General features: G+C 43.2%; 7 protein-coding genes across 7 annotated transcripts; 2 read left to right on the top strand and 5 right to left on the bottom strand.

Moving 5' to 3' along the window:
• Nucleotides 1-291: 291 nt before the first annotated feature.
• On the bottom strand, nt 292-1,228 carry EAF01_003395 (uncharacterized protein; the record flags this gene model as incomplete). The annotated part of the gene is made up of 3 exons (XM_038911649.1): nt 292-717; nt 808-910; nt 1,076-1,228. 3 exons carry the CDS (start codon nt 1,226-1,228, stop codon nt 647-649), a joined length of 327 nt encoding a protein of 108 aa, XP_038772884.1. The 3' UTR covers nt 292-646.
• Nucleotides 1,229-4,222: 2,994 nt separating this feature from the next.
• On the bottom strand, nt 4,223-5,364 carry EAF01_003394 (uncharacterized protein). The gene is made up of 3 exons (XM_038911648.1): nt 5,253-5,364; nt 5,078-5,201; nt 4,223-5,028 (listed from the first exon to the last, which is right to left on the bottom strand). Exons 1-3 carry the CDS (start codon nt 5,334-5,336, stop codon nt 4,355-4,357), a joined length of 882 nt encoding a protein of 293 aa, XP_038772883.1. The 5' UTR covers nt 5,337-5,364; the 3' UTR covers nt 4,223-4,354.
• Nucleotides 5,365-5,506: 142 nt separating this feature from the next.
• EAF01_003393 (uncharacterized protein) lies at nt 5,507-7,039 on the top strand (the record flags this gene model as incomplete). Its single annotated transcript, XM_038911647.1, has 2 exons — nt 5,507-6,026; nt 6,077-7,039. 2 exons carry the CDS (start codon nt 5,507-5,509, stop codon nt 6,832-6,834), a joined length of 1,278 nt encoding a protein of 425 aa, XP_038772882.1. The 3' UTR covers nt 6,835-7,039.
• Nucleotides 7,040-8,056: 1,017 nt separating this feature from the next.
• EAF01_003392 (uncharacterized protein) lies at nt 8,057-10,088 on the bottom strand (the record flags this gene model as incomplete). Its single annotated transcript, XM_038911646.1, is given in 4 exon segments — nt 8,057-8,289; nt 8,302-9,007; nt 9,058-9,361; nt 9,415-10,088. 4 exon segments carry the CDS (start codon nt 9,765-9,767, stop codon nt 8,057-8,059), a joined length of 1,596 nt encoding a protein of 531 aa, XP_038772881.1. The 5' UTR covers nt 9,768-10,088.
• A 1,683-nt stretch (nt 10,089-11,771) lies between these two features.
• On the top strand, nt 11,772-12,287 carry EAF01_003391 (uncharacterized protein; the record flags this gene model as incomplete). Its single annotated transcript, XM_038911645.1, has 3 exons — nt 11,772-11,934; nt 11,986-12,156; nt 12,217-12,287. The coding sequence occupies 3 exons, from the start codon at nt 11,772-11,774 to the stop codon at nt 12,285-12,287; spliced, it is 405 nt and encodes a 134-aa protein (XP_038772880.1).
• An 896-nt stretch (nt 12,288-13,183) lies between these two features.
• On the bottom strand, nt 13,184-14,167 carry EAF01_003390 (uncharacterized protein; the record flags this gene model as incomplete). The annotated part of the gene is given in 3 exon segments (XM_038911644.1): nt 13,184-13,324; nt 13,339-13,760; nt 13,912-14,167. The coding sequence occupies 3 exon segments, from the start codon at nt 14,165-14,167 to the stop codon at nt 13,184-13,186; spliced, it is 819 nt and encodes a 272-aa protein (XP_038772879.1).
• Nucleotides 14,168-15,132: 965 nt separating this feature from the next.
• EAF01_003389 (uncharacterized protein) lies at nt 15,133-19,362 on the bottom strand (the record flags this gene model as incomplete). Its single annotated transcript, XM_038911643.1, has 5 exons — nt 15,133-18,404; nt 18,461-18,484; nt 18,541-18,847; nt 18,899-18,943; nt 18,994-19,362. The coding sequence occupies 5 exons, from the start codon at nt 19,360-19,362 to the stop codon at nt 15,133-15,135; spliced, it is 4,017 nt and encodes a 1,338-aa protein (XP_038772878.1).
• Nucleotides 19,363-19,828: the final 466 nt, after the last annotated feature.

The raw sequence follows: 19,828 nt of genomic DNA, 5'->3' as shown, positions 1-19,828 counted from the left end.
TTCTCAATAACATGGCGTTGTTTGACATATCGTTTGTGCTAGAAGCATACGATAAATTTTGGGAATTTTGGAATAAGCATTTGGTTGGATTACTTCATGACTGTATAGTTTAGCTTTTCTTTTTGATATTAGCGAGATGATACGAGTTTTCTTGAAATGTTCTAGTACTACGTTTAGCGAACATAAGAATGATGAAGAGTTTATGATTAGATGCATGGCTTTCTTTACCTCTGTGATTGTAAAAATTGTGAATGTGAAGTTTGTGATGTTAGTGAAATATGCATGAGTTCTGTGAAACTCGTTGAGTAAGTAGACTTTATGTGTTGTATTGTTGCTATGTGTATTTTCTAAACAGGATTTGAAATCACAACGGCCTCTCTACTCATCTGTTTCCCGTCCTTGATCTCCTCAATTCTTTCTAACAAGTAGCATCACTTCTCATTCTCTCTATTCCTTCTACCCTGCATAATCCCATTTCATATCATATCCTCTCATCGTATTCATCTCTCTGCCTCATCATCTCATTTCTCTATAGCAAGAGCGTCCCGTCCCATCCCATCTCACTCCAAAATTATTGTCATTTCGTATCTTTCCTTTCCCCCAACATCCCTATCCACAAGTAAGGTAACAAACAATTGATAATTTCCTATCCCTCGTTGTACCAAATTTCCTTATACCGATGATTTGCATCGACGAGGGCGTTCATGGCTGCGAAATCTGAGGGGTGAGGAATTAATTCGTTTTTCAGGTCATGTAAGATCTAACTTCTGGGGAGAGGAGTAAGGGGAGAAGAGGAAGAGAGCATACCGAAATTCGTGCCAAAATCAGTGGCTTTAAGCACTTTGACACTGAGGTCTTGATTTACTTTGCCAACGATCTCGATGGCGTTTCCGACTTGGAGGTGGGAGTCCTGGGGTGTGTTAGTTGGGTGTTTTTTGGGGGGAGGAATGGATGGAGGATAGTGGACAGATGGGCCGTGATGTGAATGGGAACATGGGAGATTGAGATTTAATATGGAGATGGGGATATAGAGATCCAAGAGGTAGAAAAGAGAAAGAATTATTATAGAGCGTACACGATTAAGAATCACAGTCACCGCCCCATCGCTCTCGATCGTCGCCTCTTCCCCTCGTAACTGCGTTACTTTTCCTACCATGCGTACGGTGCGCGATGTGAAGGAGTTTAGGTAGGGAGAGGTGATGCGCGGGGTGGTGGGTGTTTCGGCCATGGTGGGAGGGTGGAGTTGGGGGGGTGGGATGGTGAGATGGTGGGATCTTGGTTTGATGGAGTCGTGGTGGTTTACTTGGTCGGTTCGGCGGTTTGAATTATGTGGTTTGGTTGGGAGATGAAGTTTGATATGATTTGATATGTATGATATTGGATTTGATATTGTTTACGAGACGAGGCTGAAAGGTGGGAAAATAAAGGTATCCACTTAAACGCGTGAAGGGTACGTGGGCATGTGATGTGATCCATGTGCTGGGCTGGCTAGTGGTGGCTAGTGGTGAATGTGGGGTTGGATTTGTTTGACGAGGGGGTGGCGTTTGAGCTTGGATGGAAATGGGATGATGCGATGTCCCTCTGTCAGATCAGCGAATGAAAGTAAGCGGAAAATATAACGAAAATTGTTGTTGGGGTTTTTGAGATTCTATGGAAGCGTATTCTCTCTGAGAAAATACTAGATAAGCTTGGTGATTGATTGATATTAGTCTGCCGATTGTGAAGTTTACGATGACGATGCCGTCGAATAATAAGTTACGAATGAGGATGCTTGTTCATTTTAGTTTGAGCTTGAATGGGGAGAATCGAAATGAATTTGAGACGTGTGCTTCTCATCAAAACAAAATTCTGATATTATGGACAGACTAATGTTTGGAGCGAGAAGTTTAGTACCTTCGTTCAAGGTTGGATCTAGGACAAGAACCGTGGGAATGGTTTAGTTTGAGTGTTATTGCAACATTTTCCGCCTTTCCGAGCAAGAATTAACAAAGAGAGTATCCTTGAAGAATGCTGTCGGATGATTTCTTTCAATTTGAGCAATAGACTGGATCTCCATGAAGTGCTGAGAAAGCGCATCCAGAGACCTATCTTGTGCGTTTTGCAGTAACGATATATCAGATGGTCTCAATTTACATTCTGGAAGTGCACAATAGAAATTGAGTACGGAATGTTTATCGCTCAATTCTTGGATTTATCGGCAGTAATTTGAGCGTTCAGAAGGTATTTACAGCGCAATCAGATGGTAGTGCTGAGGTAGAACATAATAGAAGAATCATTCATATCTTTGGCAGTCCATAGTTCAAATCAGAGCATTTTAAAGGATAGTTTGCAAGGAATCAATTGAAGCCATTATCTGCATGGTAACAGACTATTGAATTTCAAACAAGGAGCGGAGAATTAACAACCACGGGTTTCTCTCGCCATTCGCAAACACATTTCTCTCTATTAATGGAATACAGTTAGTGCCTTATTTTGTTGGCACAACAACAACACCAGTTGCGCTTTTCCGCTTCCTTCTCGGCGTCTCTCTCTGCCTTGATTTCTGCCATCCTTTTCGCTTCTACTATCGCTCTTCTCTCCGCCCCTTTCTGGTCCTCCACAGTTTCAGCCACAGTTCCTGGTATTTAGGGCTCCTTAATTGTCTCTCGTTGGTCGTCTTAGTGACGAAAGAATTTGCCCTTGTATGCAAGTCCAGGCGTACTGTTTGTTGGGGTCTGAAAAAGAACAAAAACTACTGTGTTTGCTCAGTTTGACTGACCTTGTTAGTTTCATGCAAACATTATATGCACACCGCACTAATGTGGACATCAATTCTTCAGTCAAGTAACAGCTACATCAGTTTACAAAAGCTGTGAATTTATGAGTCATGATCTTCCCTACAAACTGACTTGGTATATTGCAGTCCCTCAACCTCTTCCTGACCCCTTATTTCTTTTCCAAGACTACCTTGCTATATGTTTTTGAAGATTATCTGCTGCTCAATGTTGGATTATCTTTTCCTCTGCGCCATACAAAACAAGCAGGCTGTGAGTTATAGTTTCCTCCGAAAGTCAATCAAGTTTGCCTTCTATGAAAAAATTGGGTTAAAAAGCTTACGTGTAGTATAGCTAACACCCACTTGTCTTCTGAGGATATAATCAGGAATAAAAGCGCACGTCACCTCGACACCTCTTCATCTACCCCCATTCACTTTTATTGCCTTGTGATGATATCGTTAGGATACAAGGTCAACTTTATTGATTTACCAAGACGTGATTATGATTAGCACATACAATCGTAGTGAATTTTAGAAAACAGCTTGCCTTAACATTAGTCAATGGAATTCCCTATTAGTCAAAGGTCGCTGTTGCTAGTTGAGTTTAGACACCTTGAGTTTATTTGATGGAAGAGCATAGAGATCATCATTTACATTTACACTCATAAATGCGATATATCTTCGGATAAGCGCAACCGCCCATCTGGTTCCATTTTGTGATGCAAATGTGTAGCACTTGAGAAGCCACCCCGAAACTGATACCATTAATCGTCATTTTACGAAACTATTTGTGAACATATCGCCAGCCAGCTTGGTACTGTCCAGGGTCCGAGATAACTCAAATTAGCTGCTTCGTAAACCCCCCCTTTAGGTAACAAAATCTCATAACTTAGTTTCATTCTTCCCTGCCGGAGTCGTAAGTGTTGAATGATGTTCAAGTCAGCCAGGAATGAGGCTAGTTGAGCAATTATGCGGAATTCAATAGTATGCAGGTCGGAAATTCAGAAGTTCAGAAGTATGAAGGAAAAGCATGAACGATATCTTTCATTTCGCCAGGTGTCCCATGGTATGGCCATCTGAATGAGAGCTTATAGAGTTGAGAATCAGAACCTGTTGACTGGTTCGATACTTTCTGGGCCATTCTGAATAAGTCCGTCATGAGATATTGCTCGGCAAAACAACAACGGATAGAGAGATGAGTAGAACTGTATGATTCTACGCCAAAGCTGTGAGAGAAAGAAGTCTACTGTGCATGAATAGGATGGTAGATAGGTGTAAAAAGGCTGATAGTAGAATTGGAAGTTATGTTGAATTTGGCGAAGGAAGAAAGAAGGCTCACTTGAGCGGCTCCGCTCCAAAGATCATGTCAGAATTCAAGCGTTCATTCCATTTACTGGGAAGATTGGCTTGTTGGCAAATCTCATATACCCCGTGTAACGTACGATATTGCATTAGGAAGCATGCGAGATAGAAACCAGCGCCCTGAGCAACGGGTACGCCTTCGAGCAAAGTATTGTGCTTTCATCTAGAAATTGTTACAATTTTTGTACAATACTCTATACACAAGAGAAGAGCAAATATATTATCATGGCTCATTCATCACGCAGCACTCCTAACCTTCTTCACGAGATCACTCTGATGCTCTTCCAACATCTGATCCAATGCGCTCTTCTCTATCACAACCCTTGACAATTCCAACAAATCCTTAACATCCACTTCGTTCACATCCAACACCGTCGCATCATTTTTGCTCACAACGCTGGACAGGTTCTTCCTGAAACCACCCGTCACAATCAACGTCCTTCCGTTATTCTTCCCCCATCCCAAATGTTCAAAAACTCTTTTCGCATATCTAGTCTTTGGGTGCTCGAATTCCATTCCATCTTCACAGACAATCAATTGTCCTTTTCTGTACCTCCAACTCAACGCCGTCCGCCACGCAATATCGTACATCTTTCTCGGTAAATCTGTTCCAAAATCTCTTGGATGAGGACCGAATGATTTTCCTCCTCCAACAATCAATGGTGATTGTCTCCAACCAAGACGAGCACCACCGGTTCCCTTTTGCGGGCGAATCTTTCGATGAGAACCATGGACATCGAAGCGAGTTTTAGAGGATGCAGTTCCTTGACGGGTGTTGTCGCCTTCGAACACTACAGCGCGGTGGAGAAGATCTCGACGGAGAGGTAAATAGAGGTGTTTACTTGGGTATGATTCGAATCGGATGGGTTCCATGGTAGGGAATTTGTAGATGGTCGTTAGGACTGGGGGGTCTGCGGGGTGTTAATAGATAGATTAACATATTTGGCATACGATATTTACTAAAAGGGTCAGATATGACATCTGATGTTTTTGTAAGAATACTGAGTTCATATTCCTGAGAGATACTGGACGGCAATGGCGCCTCTGTTGCCATTGTCCTCGTAAATTGTGGTGCTAGACATTGCTAAAATAAAATCAGTGCTTTATTTCTCGATCTCCAATGCAAACAACATACTGTAAGAGGGTCCCTCGCACTATTCATTGATGTGCGAAAAGCATTCAAGCTTTTTGTAAAGCTTTGAAGTCCCTTCGTCGCCATATTTGAGAGACTTTAATCCTATAGGGTCGCTGTCGTCGTTGAATGCGATGACTCTCGGCGAGGCTAGGCCAAAATTAAATTTCCTCGGCAATTCTTCGGCATGTCCCGCCAATATTTGATATGGCGTTCGATAATTTTGTCGAAACATCACATATCAGCACCACATTACCATGCCTCCTTGTCAGAAGGCCGTAAGGCCCATGGCACGATGCCTACAGAATACTCCGTCATTATATCTAACTGCAAGATCAATACGAACATTTACGAGCTCCACGACATTCAATGCAGAAGCTGCGGCTCAGGAAGCAGCGCCTTCTGGTCTCGACCCGGCAACTGTTGTAAGGCCAGAAAATGAGAGGAAATTGATGAGGCAGGGCATTATGCCCATAGGATCAAGACGTCGTCGTGCGGCGCTGAAGACTTCCGCCAATATTCCTTTCGAACAATTGCCGTATCAATGTTTCCAGGAAGCTCGAAAGGTCTTACAAGCGGATAGAGAGGAAAAGTTAGAGATGATCGCAAAGGAGAGATTACGGCTCAAGAACCTGGAGGCGCAGGATGAATCAGTCAGTGGGGGTGAGAAGCAGAAGCAAACCAGAATAGAAAGTATAAAGAGGTATTTGGAGTATTTGAAGATCCAAGCAGATATCAATGATCCTCTGATCAAGAAGCGATTCGAAGATGGTGAAGGTATGACAATTGCAGAGTATCTTCCCCTTTCGCATTACTAAAATCCTCAGGTGATATGAACAAACCAATCTACCGCTACCTAGCAGATCGAAAATGGCGTGAATATCAACGTAAAATAATTGTCCAGCGTTTACAACAATTCTCGATTGTCCCTGATCTTCTTCCTCATTTCGAACCTACCGCCGAAGTTCGTCTCGCGTTCCAAGCACGTAATGTTCAACCGGGCGATTATGTGGACTCCAGAGTCAGTGAATTCCCAGCTAGATTGAAGGTCCAGGTTTTCGACAAAGGGGAGAGACTCGTTAGTGTCGTGGTTGTGGATGCAGATGTTCCGAACGTAGAGAATGATCACTTCAACACGAGATGTCATTACCTTGCTGCCAACATTCCAATTTCACCGGTACAAGATTCGTTACCGCTATCCAGGGCAGACCCAGAGAGCCAATTGATCTTACCATGGCTGCCACCATTTGCGCAAAAAGGATCACCATATCACCGATACTCGATATTCGTATTAGAGCAAAAGCCCGGACAAGTTCTGGATGTAGCAGCACTCAAAGAACTATATCAACGTGATAGATTCAACCTCAGAGGTTTCAAAGACAGACACGATGTACAACCCATAGGATTGGGACTTTTCAGAAGCGAATGGGATGACGGTACCAAGGGAGTTATGCAGAGAGCAGGAATCGAAGGATGGGATATTGAGTTCAAGAGAACGAGAATCCCAGCCCTCAAGCCGAAACAGAAGGCTAGAGGTTGGGAGGCACGTCATGCTAGTGATAAGTATAAGTCTTTGAGGAGATGATATTTATGATAGCTAAAAATGTATCATATTTGTAATATCTGCCAATTTTGTTCTCTTTGATACTCAAGCTGAGTATAGCTTTTGTATAATTTGATTGAGACTATTTAATTTGTGAAAGAAGCTACAGGCGGAATTGCCGCAAGTCTACATCTACCTAGCTAGGTATCTTGGCTGAACGAACACGAGGTTGTAAAATCTCCACGCGTCTAAATTCAATTATTGAGTAGCATGATCTAGTCTCAACATCTCGAAAGAGTCACGCGAGAATGCAATCTTAAAGGTCGAGGGTCTTGCTGATCTGTCAGACTCAAAGACCATCGTCAGCTAGATTGGCGAAAAGGACATCTGAGCTAAGAGAAGGAATTCTAACCTGTTTCTCCTCTTCTCGTCTCGACTCTTAAAACAAAACATCGAACATGAACCAATACTTTATTTCCTTTCCCTCTCACTCTCACTCTCGCTTCAACAAAAATCCTCGCCTCTTCTAGATTGATATAGAGATTTTCCAGATTTTCTTCCAAACTATCTATAATGATATAAATTCATTAGACTTACCCAGGTGTCAGTTGACAGATTCAGAACTCCTATTTTTTTGGAGTGATAAATCACTGGGAGTTAGTCACATACTCGAAAGTAGCTCGTGTGCTTTTGTGTGATGAGAGAATTGGTTGGATTTCCTATCTGGCATCTCCAGCTATTTCGGACTTGCTGATCTTAGCGAATCGTCTGCTGAAGTTTACGCTCGTCTCTTTGCATGGTATTTTATAATGAATTGATACTTTGCTGGTTGGAATTTATCAGTACCGATTGAGCCAGAGATACAATATATAGATTCACAGTGCAACACAAACCAAATTCGAGCGAGATACTCAGAAAATCAATGACTTCTACACATTCATAATTACGTCTCATCTTAATCTAACCTAAAAATGCACGCATAAATCCCATTGCCTTCCCCATATGTATTTTAAAACGCCAGTCCTAAAGACTTGTGGTATTGGGTTGCTCCCAATAACGACAAGCAATGCAATGTAGTCCGTTTAATTTTATGTCCCTTCGCATATCCCATCCCTTTGCACACTTAATTCGCAACCTCGTTGAATCAAATCATTTATCCACCTACAGCCATCTCCATGAACAACTTCTCCCTCTTCAACAGGAAACTCAGTAGTAATGTCAATGCCGCACCAGCTACAACCAAGTAGTAAGTTTTATCAATTGCTTATACGATTCCCTCAATGGCTTTGTCTCTCAGTTCTTGAGACACGCTTTGGAATAGCGCACTTTGGGATCCGGCAATTGCGCTTCTGATTTGGTCTGCTGAGAAGCCCTCGCCCGCAAACGCGCTGTTGACATTTTTAAATGCTGTGCTCTGGAAAACTGTACCGGAGACCGAGAGACCGATGACTACACCGCCGATTTGAGCTACGTTGATATATCCAATGGATGCAGGGACTTCTTAGCCACGACCATCACGGCCTAGGATAGCGGGAGCAATACTGTAGGAGGCTTGAGTGATCATACCGCAGCCGATGGCGATGAGGATACTCCAGCCATATATAGAACCTGCATTTGTAGAGGTGGTAACTGTAGTCATTGCGGCACCTCCAGCGAGAGCAAACATACCCCAGAGGACGAAGAAGGGCCAGTAATAGCCAATCTTTGGCATAAGTATTCCTTGTGACATGACGACTACAATGTAAAGGACAATGAATGGCATGAGTCTGACAGCGGCTTGAATACCATCATCTCCTTTGGAGAATTGGAAGAAGAGGGGGATGTAGAAGATGGGGACAAAGAGTGCTGTTCCTGCTGCCGCGGTGCAAATGAATAGGAGAATCATGGTTCGTGATTTGAGGAATTGTACTGGGAACAATCGATCTTCGGGTGTAGTGAAAATACAGAATTGTTGCTGGACTGCGAAAAGGATGAAAATGACACCACAGGAGACGAATGTGGCAATGGTGCGTCCATCGTTCCAAGGCCAGTTGGCGCCACCGAAGGTAAGAGCGACGACGAATGAAGTAAAGAGACCGGCATTTAACAAAGCTCCAATCCAATCGACGTGCTTGACTTTGTGAAGGACATCAAGATCGGGTTGTGGGTCGAATGATGGGATCAAAAGGAGAGCTGGTACAGCAATAGCAAAGATGACTAAGTTAATACAGAAGGCCTGAGTGAATAGTTAGTATCTGTAGATTAATGTCAAGATAGAGTACTGACCCATCTCCAGGTTGCTCCTGAATCTGCGAAGGCTCCTCCAATGACAGGACCAAGAATCGTTCCGAGACCCCAGGTGATACCAACACCTCCTAGATAGAGAGGACGTTCTGTAATGGTAGTATTGATGGCGACCAAGTTCAAGGTTCCAAGATACATTCCAGCTCCTCCTACACCAGCAATGACTCTTCCAACAATAAGTGCGTTCATGTTAGGCGCCGCACCGCACACGGCACTACCGACGATGAAAATAACGACTGAAACGACATGGGTCCACTTGACATTGAAGGTGCCATATGCTTTACCACTAGCAATAAAATTAGTCTTTGCATAATCAGGTTACATATAAGGAATACAAACATGGTAAGAATCGTAGCAATGGAACCCAATGGGAAACCGGTACCCAGCCAAGACAGCTTCGAAATATCACCATAGGTTCCAAGGACAGCAGATTGAATATCGGCAGCGATAGTATTATCCAAGCCGTATAAGAAAGTAGCGACATAGAATCCGACACAAATGACAATCCATTTCCAACCAGTGACTGTTATCACTTGTTCAGGCTCAGGTGATGGCCTGGTAGTTACTGGGCCTTTCTCTGAATCTGTTGTAAAGGCATCTTCTGATCGTTCAAGTCTTTGGGGCTTGTCATCTATGGATGGGGTTGAAGAGGCTATTGTGGAGGGAACAGCTGGTGCTGTACTTGACGACATTGTAGAGTCACAGCTTTCACGATATATGGAGATGAAAAGTGTAGACAAACTTAAGAAGATCAAGGTTAATGAAGATTATGAAACTTGGGAGTACGAAAGACTTATACCACTATATAAGTAGACTGTGACATGGCAAGGGTGCTTCCAGCCTGTTTGAAATGTACAATTCCGAACGGTATGCTTCCGTGCCAGATTTGAAAGCAGAAGGAGCATGAATGCATTGGATCGGCCATAATGCCCAACAAGCCGAAGAATTTCGCAATTCTTGTTGATATTGATAGGACCAGATAAAGTCTTGGAAGCACCCTTTCAAGGTACGTACGTTCCCAAGGGTTTGATAATTAGGCGCGTCTCTGCGCAATATTTGCAGGAGATAATGTGACTTCATGGGGTTTCGGAGATGTTTTTCGGACTAAAATCTGACAAAGTATCGGGGTTAGGTGATATTGTAAGATTAATCACACACTGAACATTTAGAAAGGACAACATTTGGCTGCATTCAATTGGATAAACGATGGAATATTGAATATTCCGCGGAGTTGTCAAAGACGCCTTCCTTCTATTCAAAGAATGTATATTGCTTTTGCTGAGGTATTCTCTTGAAATCCTACACTCTTGATCTCCACTTGGGTCATCAGTATTTGTTGTTCTGATATCGAAAATGAGGTGAGAGTAAGGTTAGAAAATTGATCGGTGTTTGTGGGGAAAGATCTCCGAAAGATATCACGCTAGCTATAATATAATAGTGCTAGCATACCCGAATACGCTAGCATCTGCCACATCAAGCCACCGGAGCTTCACAGAAAGCACGGAGTCCAACAAGACAACAACACACATTTAATATCACCTATGAACCTCCCAAATTTGATTTCATTCTCTCCAGATCTTTGGACCCGAGTCGATTTCATTCACAAAGAGTCCCTACCTAGGTGCTTCAGGAGTATAGTAATCGTTTGTGCAATGGCACATGTGGTTGGTCTCATCCTTACTCTCGCATAGTCATTCATACGAACATTGTGAATCCAAACAGTCTATGTAATAGGATGAGTACCTACGGAGTAGTATCCGGAAAGTGATCTTCACTAGGACTAGGATCACATGCAAGTCATGCTTTGTTTTGCTGCATTTACTAGACTGCTCTTTGTACGCTGAAAATGGCTTACGCGAACGGGCATATTTTGAATGAGTAATCATTTCATGGCGTAAGTACTCTATTACATTAGAAAAAGTACAGTCTGGCTAGGAGGGGAGTTGTTTCATCATTTGCCTGCATATCAAGAAAGCTCGAAAGGTTTGACACAATTCATGTTCTCGAATATAATTCACAATGACAGATAGAGAGCTCGTAGTTGTTCTCGAGGCTACTGGTGCACAAGTACATTATTTCTTACATACTCCTTAAGTTCAGTGCAGTCGTGACTCAAGGGCGGCCCCACAACCCATTACATCCTCAAGCATCTCTCTGATACTTACCGAGTGCGGGCCGTAACCCGTAACTCTACAAAGCCATCCGCTCAAGCTCTATCCAAAAGTGGTGCCGAAGTTGTCTCTGCCGATTATGATATTCCTGACTCCATCAAGGCTGCTCTATCCGGAGCTCATGCCATATTTGCTATCACTAACTTCTGGGAACAAAACTCACTTGATATTGAGGTGGCTCAAGCCAAGACTATTAATCGGATTGATTGTGTCCAAACTTCCTCGCCTTGAACATTATATATTGAGTAGTCTATCCGATGGAAGGACATTAGCTGGACATCAATTTCAGAACATTTTACCATATAATGCTAAAGCACTAATTCGACATGATTTGGCTGAGAATTATCCGAGTTTGTGGGAAAAAACTACAGAGGTGTTTGTCGCATTCTACTTTCAAAATTAGGTCAAGAATTCAATGGTCTTAGGTCCTTATAAGGTGTGTTTTCGTTTCTTCTGGATTTTGCATCGATGGAATGACTTACAAAGAAAAATGAATAGACACCAGATGGATCATTTGTGCTCTCTATGCCATATCCAGGTCATACTAGGGTTCCTTGTTCCGATGCTGAGGACCCAGGGATAGCAATTGGAGAAGTCTTGAGAGGTGGGAAGAAATTCTTTGGAAGACAAGTTGTGCTATTTGGAAAGCCTATTCCAGAAGAAGAAAATCTCAAGATACGGGCTGAAGGTAAGTTTTTCTTGCTAGTTTCGAAGCCTTGGTACCTAAAATCACTCACAGACCTCGGTATTAAAGCTACATTCGAGCAAGTATCTTCACAGCAACATGCAAAGCGACTCTCGAGCTATGGGCTTCCCCCAGATACTGTCGTTGCTAGCACAGAACTTTTTGAGGCCTTACCGTACGAAAAAATCGATCTTAAAGAGTGGGAGACATGTACAGACGGAAGAGGTAAAGATTATGGCTTGTCTCAGAGATAATTCTTACTAACACACTAGTACTACCTCCCAGATGGTTACAAATTGGCCACTTGGGCAGATTATGTTAGGAAGGAAGACTGGTCGCCTTTGATAGGTACATAAACCACTTGGGGTTGAATTCGTGTGTGGCAGACAATGCAGCGGAAATCCCCAATACGGTGATCGCAATTTAATATTGTTTTTGCTTGTATGTGCTTCGCGAATCTATATTACGATCAGTATTCCAACCACAAATATAAAATACATAATCTATGTCCAATCGAATTCCTTCATACATAATCCAGACACCAAATTTTGTCATGCAGATGGGTTTGGGCTTGGATAAGTGAGATGGATGTGTTACGATAGAGGATGAATAGGATTGACACTTGTTTGATCCATGAACTTCGACGCTGATTTGAGAGCAAGCGCGAAATCCGAAAGTTACAATCTAGCCATATCACAAAAATTTGCAAAGTACCGTGCATAATCTATTGGCAGGCTGCAGTAAAAGATCTCGCTCTTCAATACTAGAATATCCAATGTTCCAGATTGCAGTCCAACAACAAAGATTTCCAAATTCCCAAATCCACTCGAATATTCGAATTATCCGAGATACTGAATTTGATTAGAACATCCATTGAACTATTTTCATATTTCTAAATGCTTCGAAATATTCAAATCCTTGTGTTGTGGAATTGCAGTTTGGACTACTGGATGGATACCCTGCCGGAACAGGAGTCTTCATATATGTGCAAAAGTTTCACAAGTATTAAGGAAACACATTTGATTAAAGAGTTGTCTACGGAACTTTACCCTTATGTATTTTCTCCTTACTGTATTGCATGTAGTAGAGATGTCTTGTCGGTATTAAATAACATCCACTCATTCATTCTTCAGCATGAACTTTTTGTTTCCCTATTTCCCTGCCCATCCATCCATCCATCCACGAATTCAGTAAACTCCCCACCCTCACCAATCACCCTTACCAACCATCCTCTCCCTTCAAATCCGAAAATCTAATCCCTCAAAACCCCCTCCGCACCACACAATTCCCTCCACGACTTTCCAAACCACACACTCTTCGTGTCCTCAACCGAAGAACACGTCGTCTCATACAGCAACTCATGTCTCTCCTTCTTCAACACGCTCAGAAGTTCCTATCAATTCTCACCTCCTTTTTCTCCCACCCCTCCAACTCCATAATCTTCTCTCCTACCCCCTTTCTCGCTACATTAACATCAAAATCTCTCTTCCTCTCCTCCTCCTCCCCAGAACCTCCCTCCTCATTCTCACCCCCCACCTCCCCAATCTCCCCCTCCACCCCCACCACCACCCTCCTATTCCTCCTACTTTCCTCCAAAACCCCCTCCAATACCTCCACCACCTCATCCCACTTCCGCAACTCTCTCTCCTCCTTCTCCTCCCTAATCTCCATGTCCACCCTACGTTCTTGCACAACCATCGCAAACTCATATGCACAAGCGAGAAGGGCGTGGTGAGAGAGGATAAAAGCTGTCCAGCGCCAGGGAGCGGGGATGGCGAATTTAGCAATGAGGTATGCGAGGGGGATAGCGAAGAGGATATTGAAGAGGACTGTGGGGTGATGGGTTAGCTTTGTTTGTTAAATTTCCAGGATGAAGTTTTTGAAATTTAAAGGAGAAAAAAGAAATGTGGAAGTGAATTTCCACATTGCCGTCAAATAAAATAAATCCACAGTCGAGAAAAGGAAAGAAGAAACACATACCCAACCAAACACTAAGTCTCCATCTTTCCCAAAGAACCCACCCTTTCTCCTCCCTCTCGATATCTCTTACATTCCCGTCCTCTTTCTTCATCTTCTTCTTCATCTCCTCCCTATACAATCTCTCTCTCTCCTCAACTCCTCGATCTCTACTCTCCCTCATCCTATCCAATTCCGAAAAATCATTCTCATTATCATCCCCCTCCCTCTCAACCGCACGTACGCTTTTAGAAGAGCCCTTCCCCCCCTTAACCGCCATCGTATTTTTCATCATCTCGTATTCGATCTGTGTCTTTATATCCCCTTAAAAAATCCCTCAGATCCGACCGACCACTGGCGCTTACTCGAAGTCCCCGTATCTTCTCTTCCACTCCGTAAAATCTCAAGATCCCAGATCGACCACAAGAAAAATCAGAATAAGATAAACAATTCAATTCGATACCGTGTTGATATCGATCCCAGTAACAATCCCAAATCCCCTTTCCTATTCTCTTTTTCCTTCCTCGAAAATGAGAAATATCCCCAATATCACTTCCCTCAACGAGATCAGAAATCTCAGATTTCAACAAAGTTGTAGAATTCCTCAAAATCGTGTACCAAATTTCCTTATTTATAAATAGTCTTATTAAAAGGAAGCCTCTGCGTTCTCGAAAGAGTATGAATCGAAGAAACTAGTTGTCGAAAGAAGTCGTAGCCGCTAGCACATAGATGTTTGTTTATTTGCCAATATGATGTTGTATTATTGTGTTGTGAGGAAATCAAAGACGTCGAAAGATCGATCTGGATCATTCTCTTACAACCTCAATTTTTTGGAATTGTACGAAAGGAAGAAAATTTAAAGGGTTCGAGTAAGCGAGAACTGAGTTTTAAGCTACTAAACAGTGAATGGTAAAGATGAATAATGAAACAAGCATTACAAAACTCCAAGTGAATACTGTACCCATAGGTATCTAACATGAATTTTGCTATTCCAGTCTGATATCTACCTATAAAAACAAATGAATATTTCAATTTCAGTCGCATCCGAACAATATTTGATAACTCTCCTCCAAACATTCTATTTCATTGTCTCTCTCATTCTAATAAGAACATATCAATATAAACAAGCAGAAATCAAAATCGGGGTCCCTCTGGTAGCATCACCCATCGCTCCTTTTCCATTTTCAATTCATCGCTTGTCCTGTCAATTACCAAAAGGAAACTTCAAAGCAAAAACCCAACTCATCAAACCTCCCAACTTTCAAGACCATCCATAATGGAAAGTGTCTGATTTGCCCAATCATTATGTATAACTCCATCAGTGTTAACATCCATACAAATCTCACTTCCATCCTCATATCTTCCACCTTTCTCTCTAACAACAGTTCCATTGCTCCCAGTGCTATCCTCTGAGCTCATCGCACTAGTCATCCTCCGTCTCAAAATTAGTTTCCTCGTACCACCATCAACACTATATCCCCTTCCATGTGAGACAATGTCATCTTCAGCTTGAACACCCTTAGCCTGATAGGTGAGTCCTCGCTGCTCTTCCATCCTCGAATCATTTCTAGTTCTAATAATGTCCATCAGCTCCACCTTTCTCTCCGCCGCTTCAGCCCTTCTTCGCCACATCTCTACTTCCTCTCTCGATTCTCTCAATTGTTCCGTCAAGCTGATATGCTCGGTATCAGAGCTGGATCTTATTTCAAATCGTCGTTGCAACTGCCGTACCTGTTCGGTTTTCTCATACACCTGTTGTTGGAGACTGCGTATCTGCGAGTGTAAGACGGTGTTACCACGAGCCAAAGTATTCTTGAAAAGCGTTGCATCGTGAGCAAGTTGCGATTGTGATTGTAGAAAAGTATGTGCAGCTTCAAATTCTGATGATGTCAAAGACAGAATATCAGAATTGCCAATACTACTATATGCGCCATCCATTCCAGCTTGTCTAGCTGGCATAGGTGGTTGATGGCCCACTGGTTTCAGTGGAATGGTGAGAGAATTTGCAGTAGAAAGTGGACGTCTCGACGAGGCTACAGAGTCTTCGTGAGAATTCTCAAGTATGACTTGTGGTGGGATAGCGTCTTGTAAGAAATCTCTCAAGACTCTCTTTGGAGCTTGCATTTTGGTGGGCGATGACTGTTCTTGAGCTTGCTGAAAGCGCTGAGCTAAGCCCGTATTACGGAAAGAACGAATAGACTTTCCAGATTTAAACGATGCAATTGATCTTGTTGGCGACGGTGGCGGATTGATAGTATAAGGCGAAACAACACCCTCACCTCTCCGATTGTCGAACGTTGCTATAGGTACTGATATAGCAGATTTTACTGGGGCTGATGACGATAGAGGAGGTGGTGTTGGCTTCACTGTATCAAATTTCTCTGCCATGGCCCTAACACTGACCTTCTTCGGCGTTCGAGTAGGCTCAGGAGTGGGAATTTTTCGTGAATGGGGTTCTGGGTGATGCTCTGTGACTGGCCTAGAAGGTTCACTCTTGTGGTTATCTTCCGTTGATTTTGATGATCGGCTGTCGGACTTCCGCTTTCGAAACATTTCTCTGATCGAGGCTACTTTTGACAAGGTAGCAGGTGAAGCTGTTTCATGAGAAGGTCCTCCTTTCGCCTGTACAATCTTAGGCCCCACTAATGTTGTAATGACAGGTGCGGTAGAATCGGTCTTTCGCGAAACATTACTCTTAATGCCAGACCGGTCATCGTGTCCATGAATCTTTGCGGATTTTGGTGTATCAGAAACCTTCTGGCGAGAGAGTTGAGGACGTAAAGAGTTTGGCGTGCTAGGTTTCTTCAATGGTCTCTCCGCCTCTCTTTTCTCATGAAAATCTATACCTGAATCATGTTTCATCGGGTCATCAGGTCTCTCGGTATACTTTACCGACTTTGCCGATTTTATCGATACGACAGGCGATTCCAGGGCCTGCCCCAGCACAGCCAAGGATGCTAGGTCTTCCTCATGTGAGACCTGAGAAAGTGGATCCTTAGGGCTATTTCCCTTGGAGTAATCAGAGCCTGTGAAGCCTTGGCGTCTTCGAGAATCTTTGGCTTCCTGGGCGTGGGATGTGCTTGGCGCAAATCTGATATGATTTTCTCTGTTGGATGGGGTATCACGATGGCTTGGCCCAGAGACCTGCTTGTGTTTTTGATTATTGTCATGTAAAGGAGAAGATGAGCTAGTCGTTTTTATCTTCTTCAAATGCGTATCTAGTGATAGTAGGCTTGGTTGTGCGTCCAATGTCTTATCATGTCCCAAGTCCTTGGAATCTTTGACAGGTAACAGGTCCTCAGCTTCAATCGAATCGCTCTCGAGCCTTCGAACAATGCCTTTGGCACGGCGTTCAGTAGTATATTCTACAGCTGGACTCTTTTGATTATTTTCTTTTCTATTTCTTGTAGATGAAGATGGCCCAACACTTTGTGGGGTTTGCTTGAAACTCAGCTTACTATCTTCAAAATTATTTTCATCGGGATGCTCCTTTACCAGAGCTGTGGAAAGGGCACTTGAAGATTTTGCGTTCTTAAGAGCTTCTCCTGGCGATAATCTTTGGCGCGACCGTTGCTTTGTGACTGGAAGGGGATCCAATTTCAAGGGACTGGCGTGATCATCGATTACCTGCTGTTCAATGGCCTGCTGTTCAGTAGTATCCCCACTACTATGCCTTGGACACGAACGAGGTGAGGTTCTACGCTGTGGCGGAGTTGGAGATTGACTCCTGTCAGCATTCCTATTGGGTTTGTCATATGTCCAGTCGGGAGGCCTCCGTAAGGAGAAGGACTCTGACATCGAAGGACGTAAAATGGGCGGTTTCCTCCCCCGAATACCCATAATTTTGCTTCCCTCAACGACTGTGAGGGCTTCTAGATTCTTCATGTGGCGCACTACATCCCGCCAATGAGTGATGAGCATTTCCATGATTTCGCCGGCAACCTTGATTTTGTCAACTAGATTATTAAAAGTAACACCCTCTTCTGCACTTTTGTGTTTTTTCCTTTCCTTCTTAGTTTTTGGTGGACTCAAAGGAGTGAGAACCAAACTACCGTGGCCATTGGCCAAGCGAATATTGTAGTTGTCCAGTAGATCGCCCACAAGTAAGGGACCAAAAACAATCCCCAATGGTTTATAGCCCATAAGATCTGAAGTAGGTAGAGGCCTGCCCCGGTCGTCTTCCCTTCGCGCTGTCTCTGCTGCACGGCCAACCATACAGAGTAAACCTAGAACTGCACAGATAAGTTCCCGCCTATATGTTGACCTTAAAGTCGAGATAGACAAAGCAATCAGTCTCGCTCGAACCTTACTAAGCTTTGTTCGTGTCATTTCTGGATCACCCCTAAGATGTGTTTGGATGGAGACGAGGGCGTCGAATAATGGAAGTGAACCCAAAATACCACCAGGGATACCAGAGAGAAATCTCTTGAATGCAGATGCAACGTCATGCACATCGCAGTCTATATGGTCTGGTAAAGTCGGACATCTTACTGTTCCCGCAATATGCCCTTCGTCTCCTTTCGAACAATAATGTTCATAATGAGGCCGATTGTGTGTTGAGAACCCGGTATACGAAATACGCCGCGGGTGGTAGGAGCTGCACATTAATTAGCGCATGAGAAATAGTAGAGCGGAGTGTAATTCGTAGTATACCATGCTGTATCAAATATTGAGCTGTAGCACGAATGCAAGTCGGTAAAGTTAAGCTGCTCGCAGCATATTCGGCTGGAAGGTATAACAGACTTGATCCGCACAAACGAACAAGTTCTACCAAATCTCTATCCTTGAGTGAGTCTTTTCTGCTCTTCAGCCGCAATGAATCGCTAATGCTTCGCATTTTCTTAAGATCTCGTCGTTCTACTTTCTTGGATTTAACAATGGGCGTCTGAGATGAGGACGTCCGTCTGAAGAGCTTTCTGGATAGCCAATTACCGTGTTTGTCAGGTCCATCTTCGATACACTGATTCTGCAAGTAAGTACTTGAGGCTACTGGACGTAATGGCCAACTTACAGGAAGATCCTCGTATTCACTGGGAATAAATCTTCGTACGCCATGCTATGGATCATCAGCTTCCTTCGACATGCGACAACAATCTACTTGCATACCTTATCCGCTAATCGATTGAATTCTTCTATGAAGGGTGTGCGATCATCCGAGTCGTCATTTTCAGACTCGCCCCCTGCACTCGAGGAAGTCCAGGTATTACTGCTGCAAAGACCGCGTCGAATCCTTGGTCGCTGCACTACGTCTGAAGGCTCGCCGGCGATCGAAGGGCCATCCCCTGCTAAAGCTAATGAAATGTTTGGGTCCGATGGAAGTGCTCTGATGGATGCTCTTCTGATAGGGATTACTTGGCCTCGTAGTAAGTTTTGAGCGATACTAGAATCATCTACGAATAAGGTTGCGACATTTTGCTGTCGTCTGAGGGATAATGTAGCTGATGATGCTCTAGAATTGAGACGATTAGGTCGCATTTTTGATTGTCTAGATAACTCCTAGACAATCAACAACCAACAATTGTTGCTTGTCATTTGTATTAAAAAAAGTCTTTTTAAGAAACATTCTTAAACATTCTTAAGGTACCAATAAAAGTTACAGATTTGGCCTTCAGGAAGATTGTTCTTGCATGAGGAAAAACGTTTTACTAGGTAGGTGCATTTTTCCATCATCGACAGAAGAAGAAATCGCGACTTACAATTACTTGGTGGCCAACTTGAGTGAGGATCCCAACGAGGAAGTACTACGAGGATATGCAATCTTTCAAGGTGCAATTCAACGAGAAGCTTTTAATTCTTGAATTCTATCAAAGAATCGAAATGACCCAAAGATTGAAATCCGTTGAAAGATCAAATCTATCTGGGACAACTACTCGTTTAGCATCTCAAATATTTATAGCTCAAATCTGGTCCACTAGTCCAGACCACCGAATACCTACTCGGA

Source organism: Botrytis porri (genome assembly GCF_014898465.1).
Source record: "Botrytis porri strain MUCL 3234 chromosome Unknown BPOR_004, whole genome shotgun sequence".
Taxonomy (NCBI): domain Eukaryota; kingdom Fungi; phylum Ascomycota; class Leotiomycetes; order Helotiales; family Sclerotiniaceae; genus Botrytis; species Botrytis porri.
The sequence above is the reverse complement of the archived record's forward strand: the minus strand, read 5'-3'. Positions and strand labels throughout refer to the sequence as shown.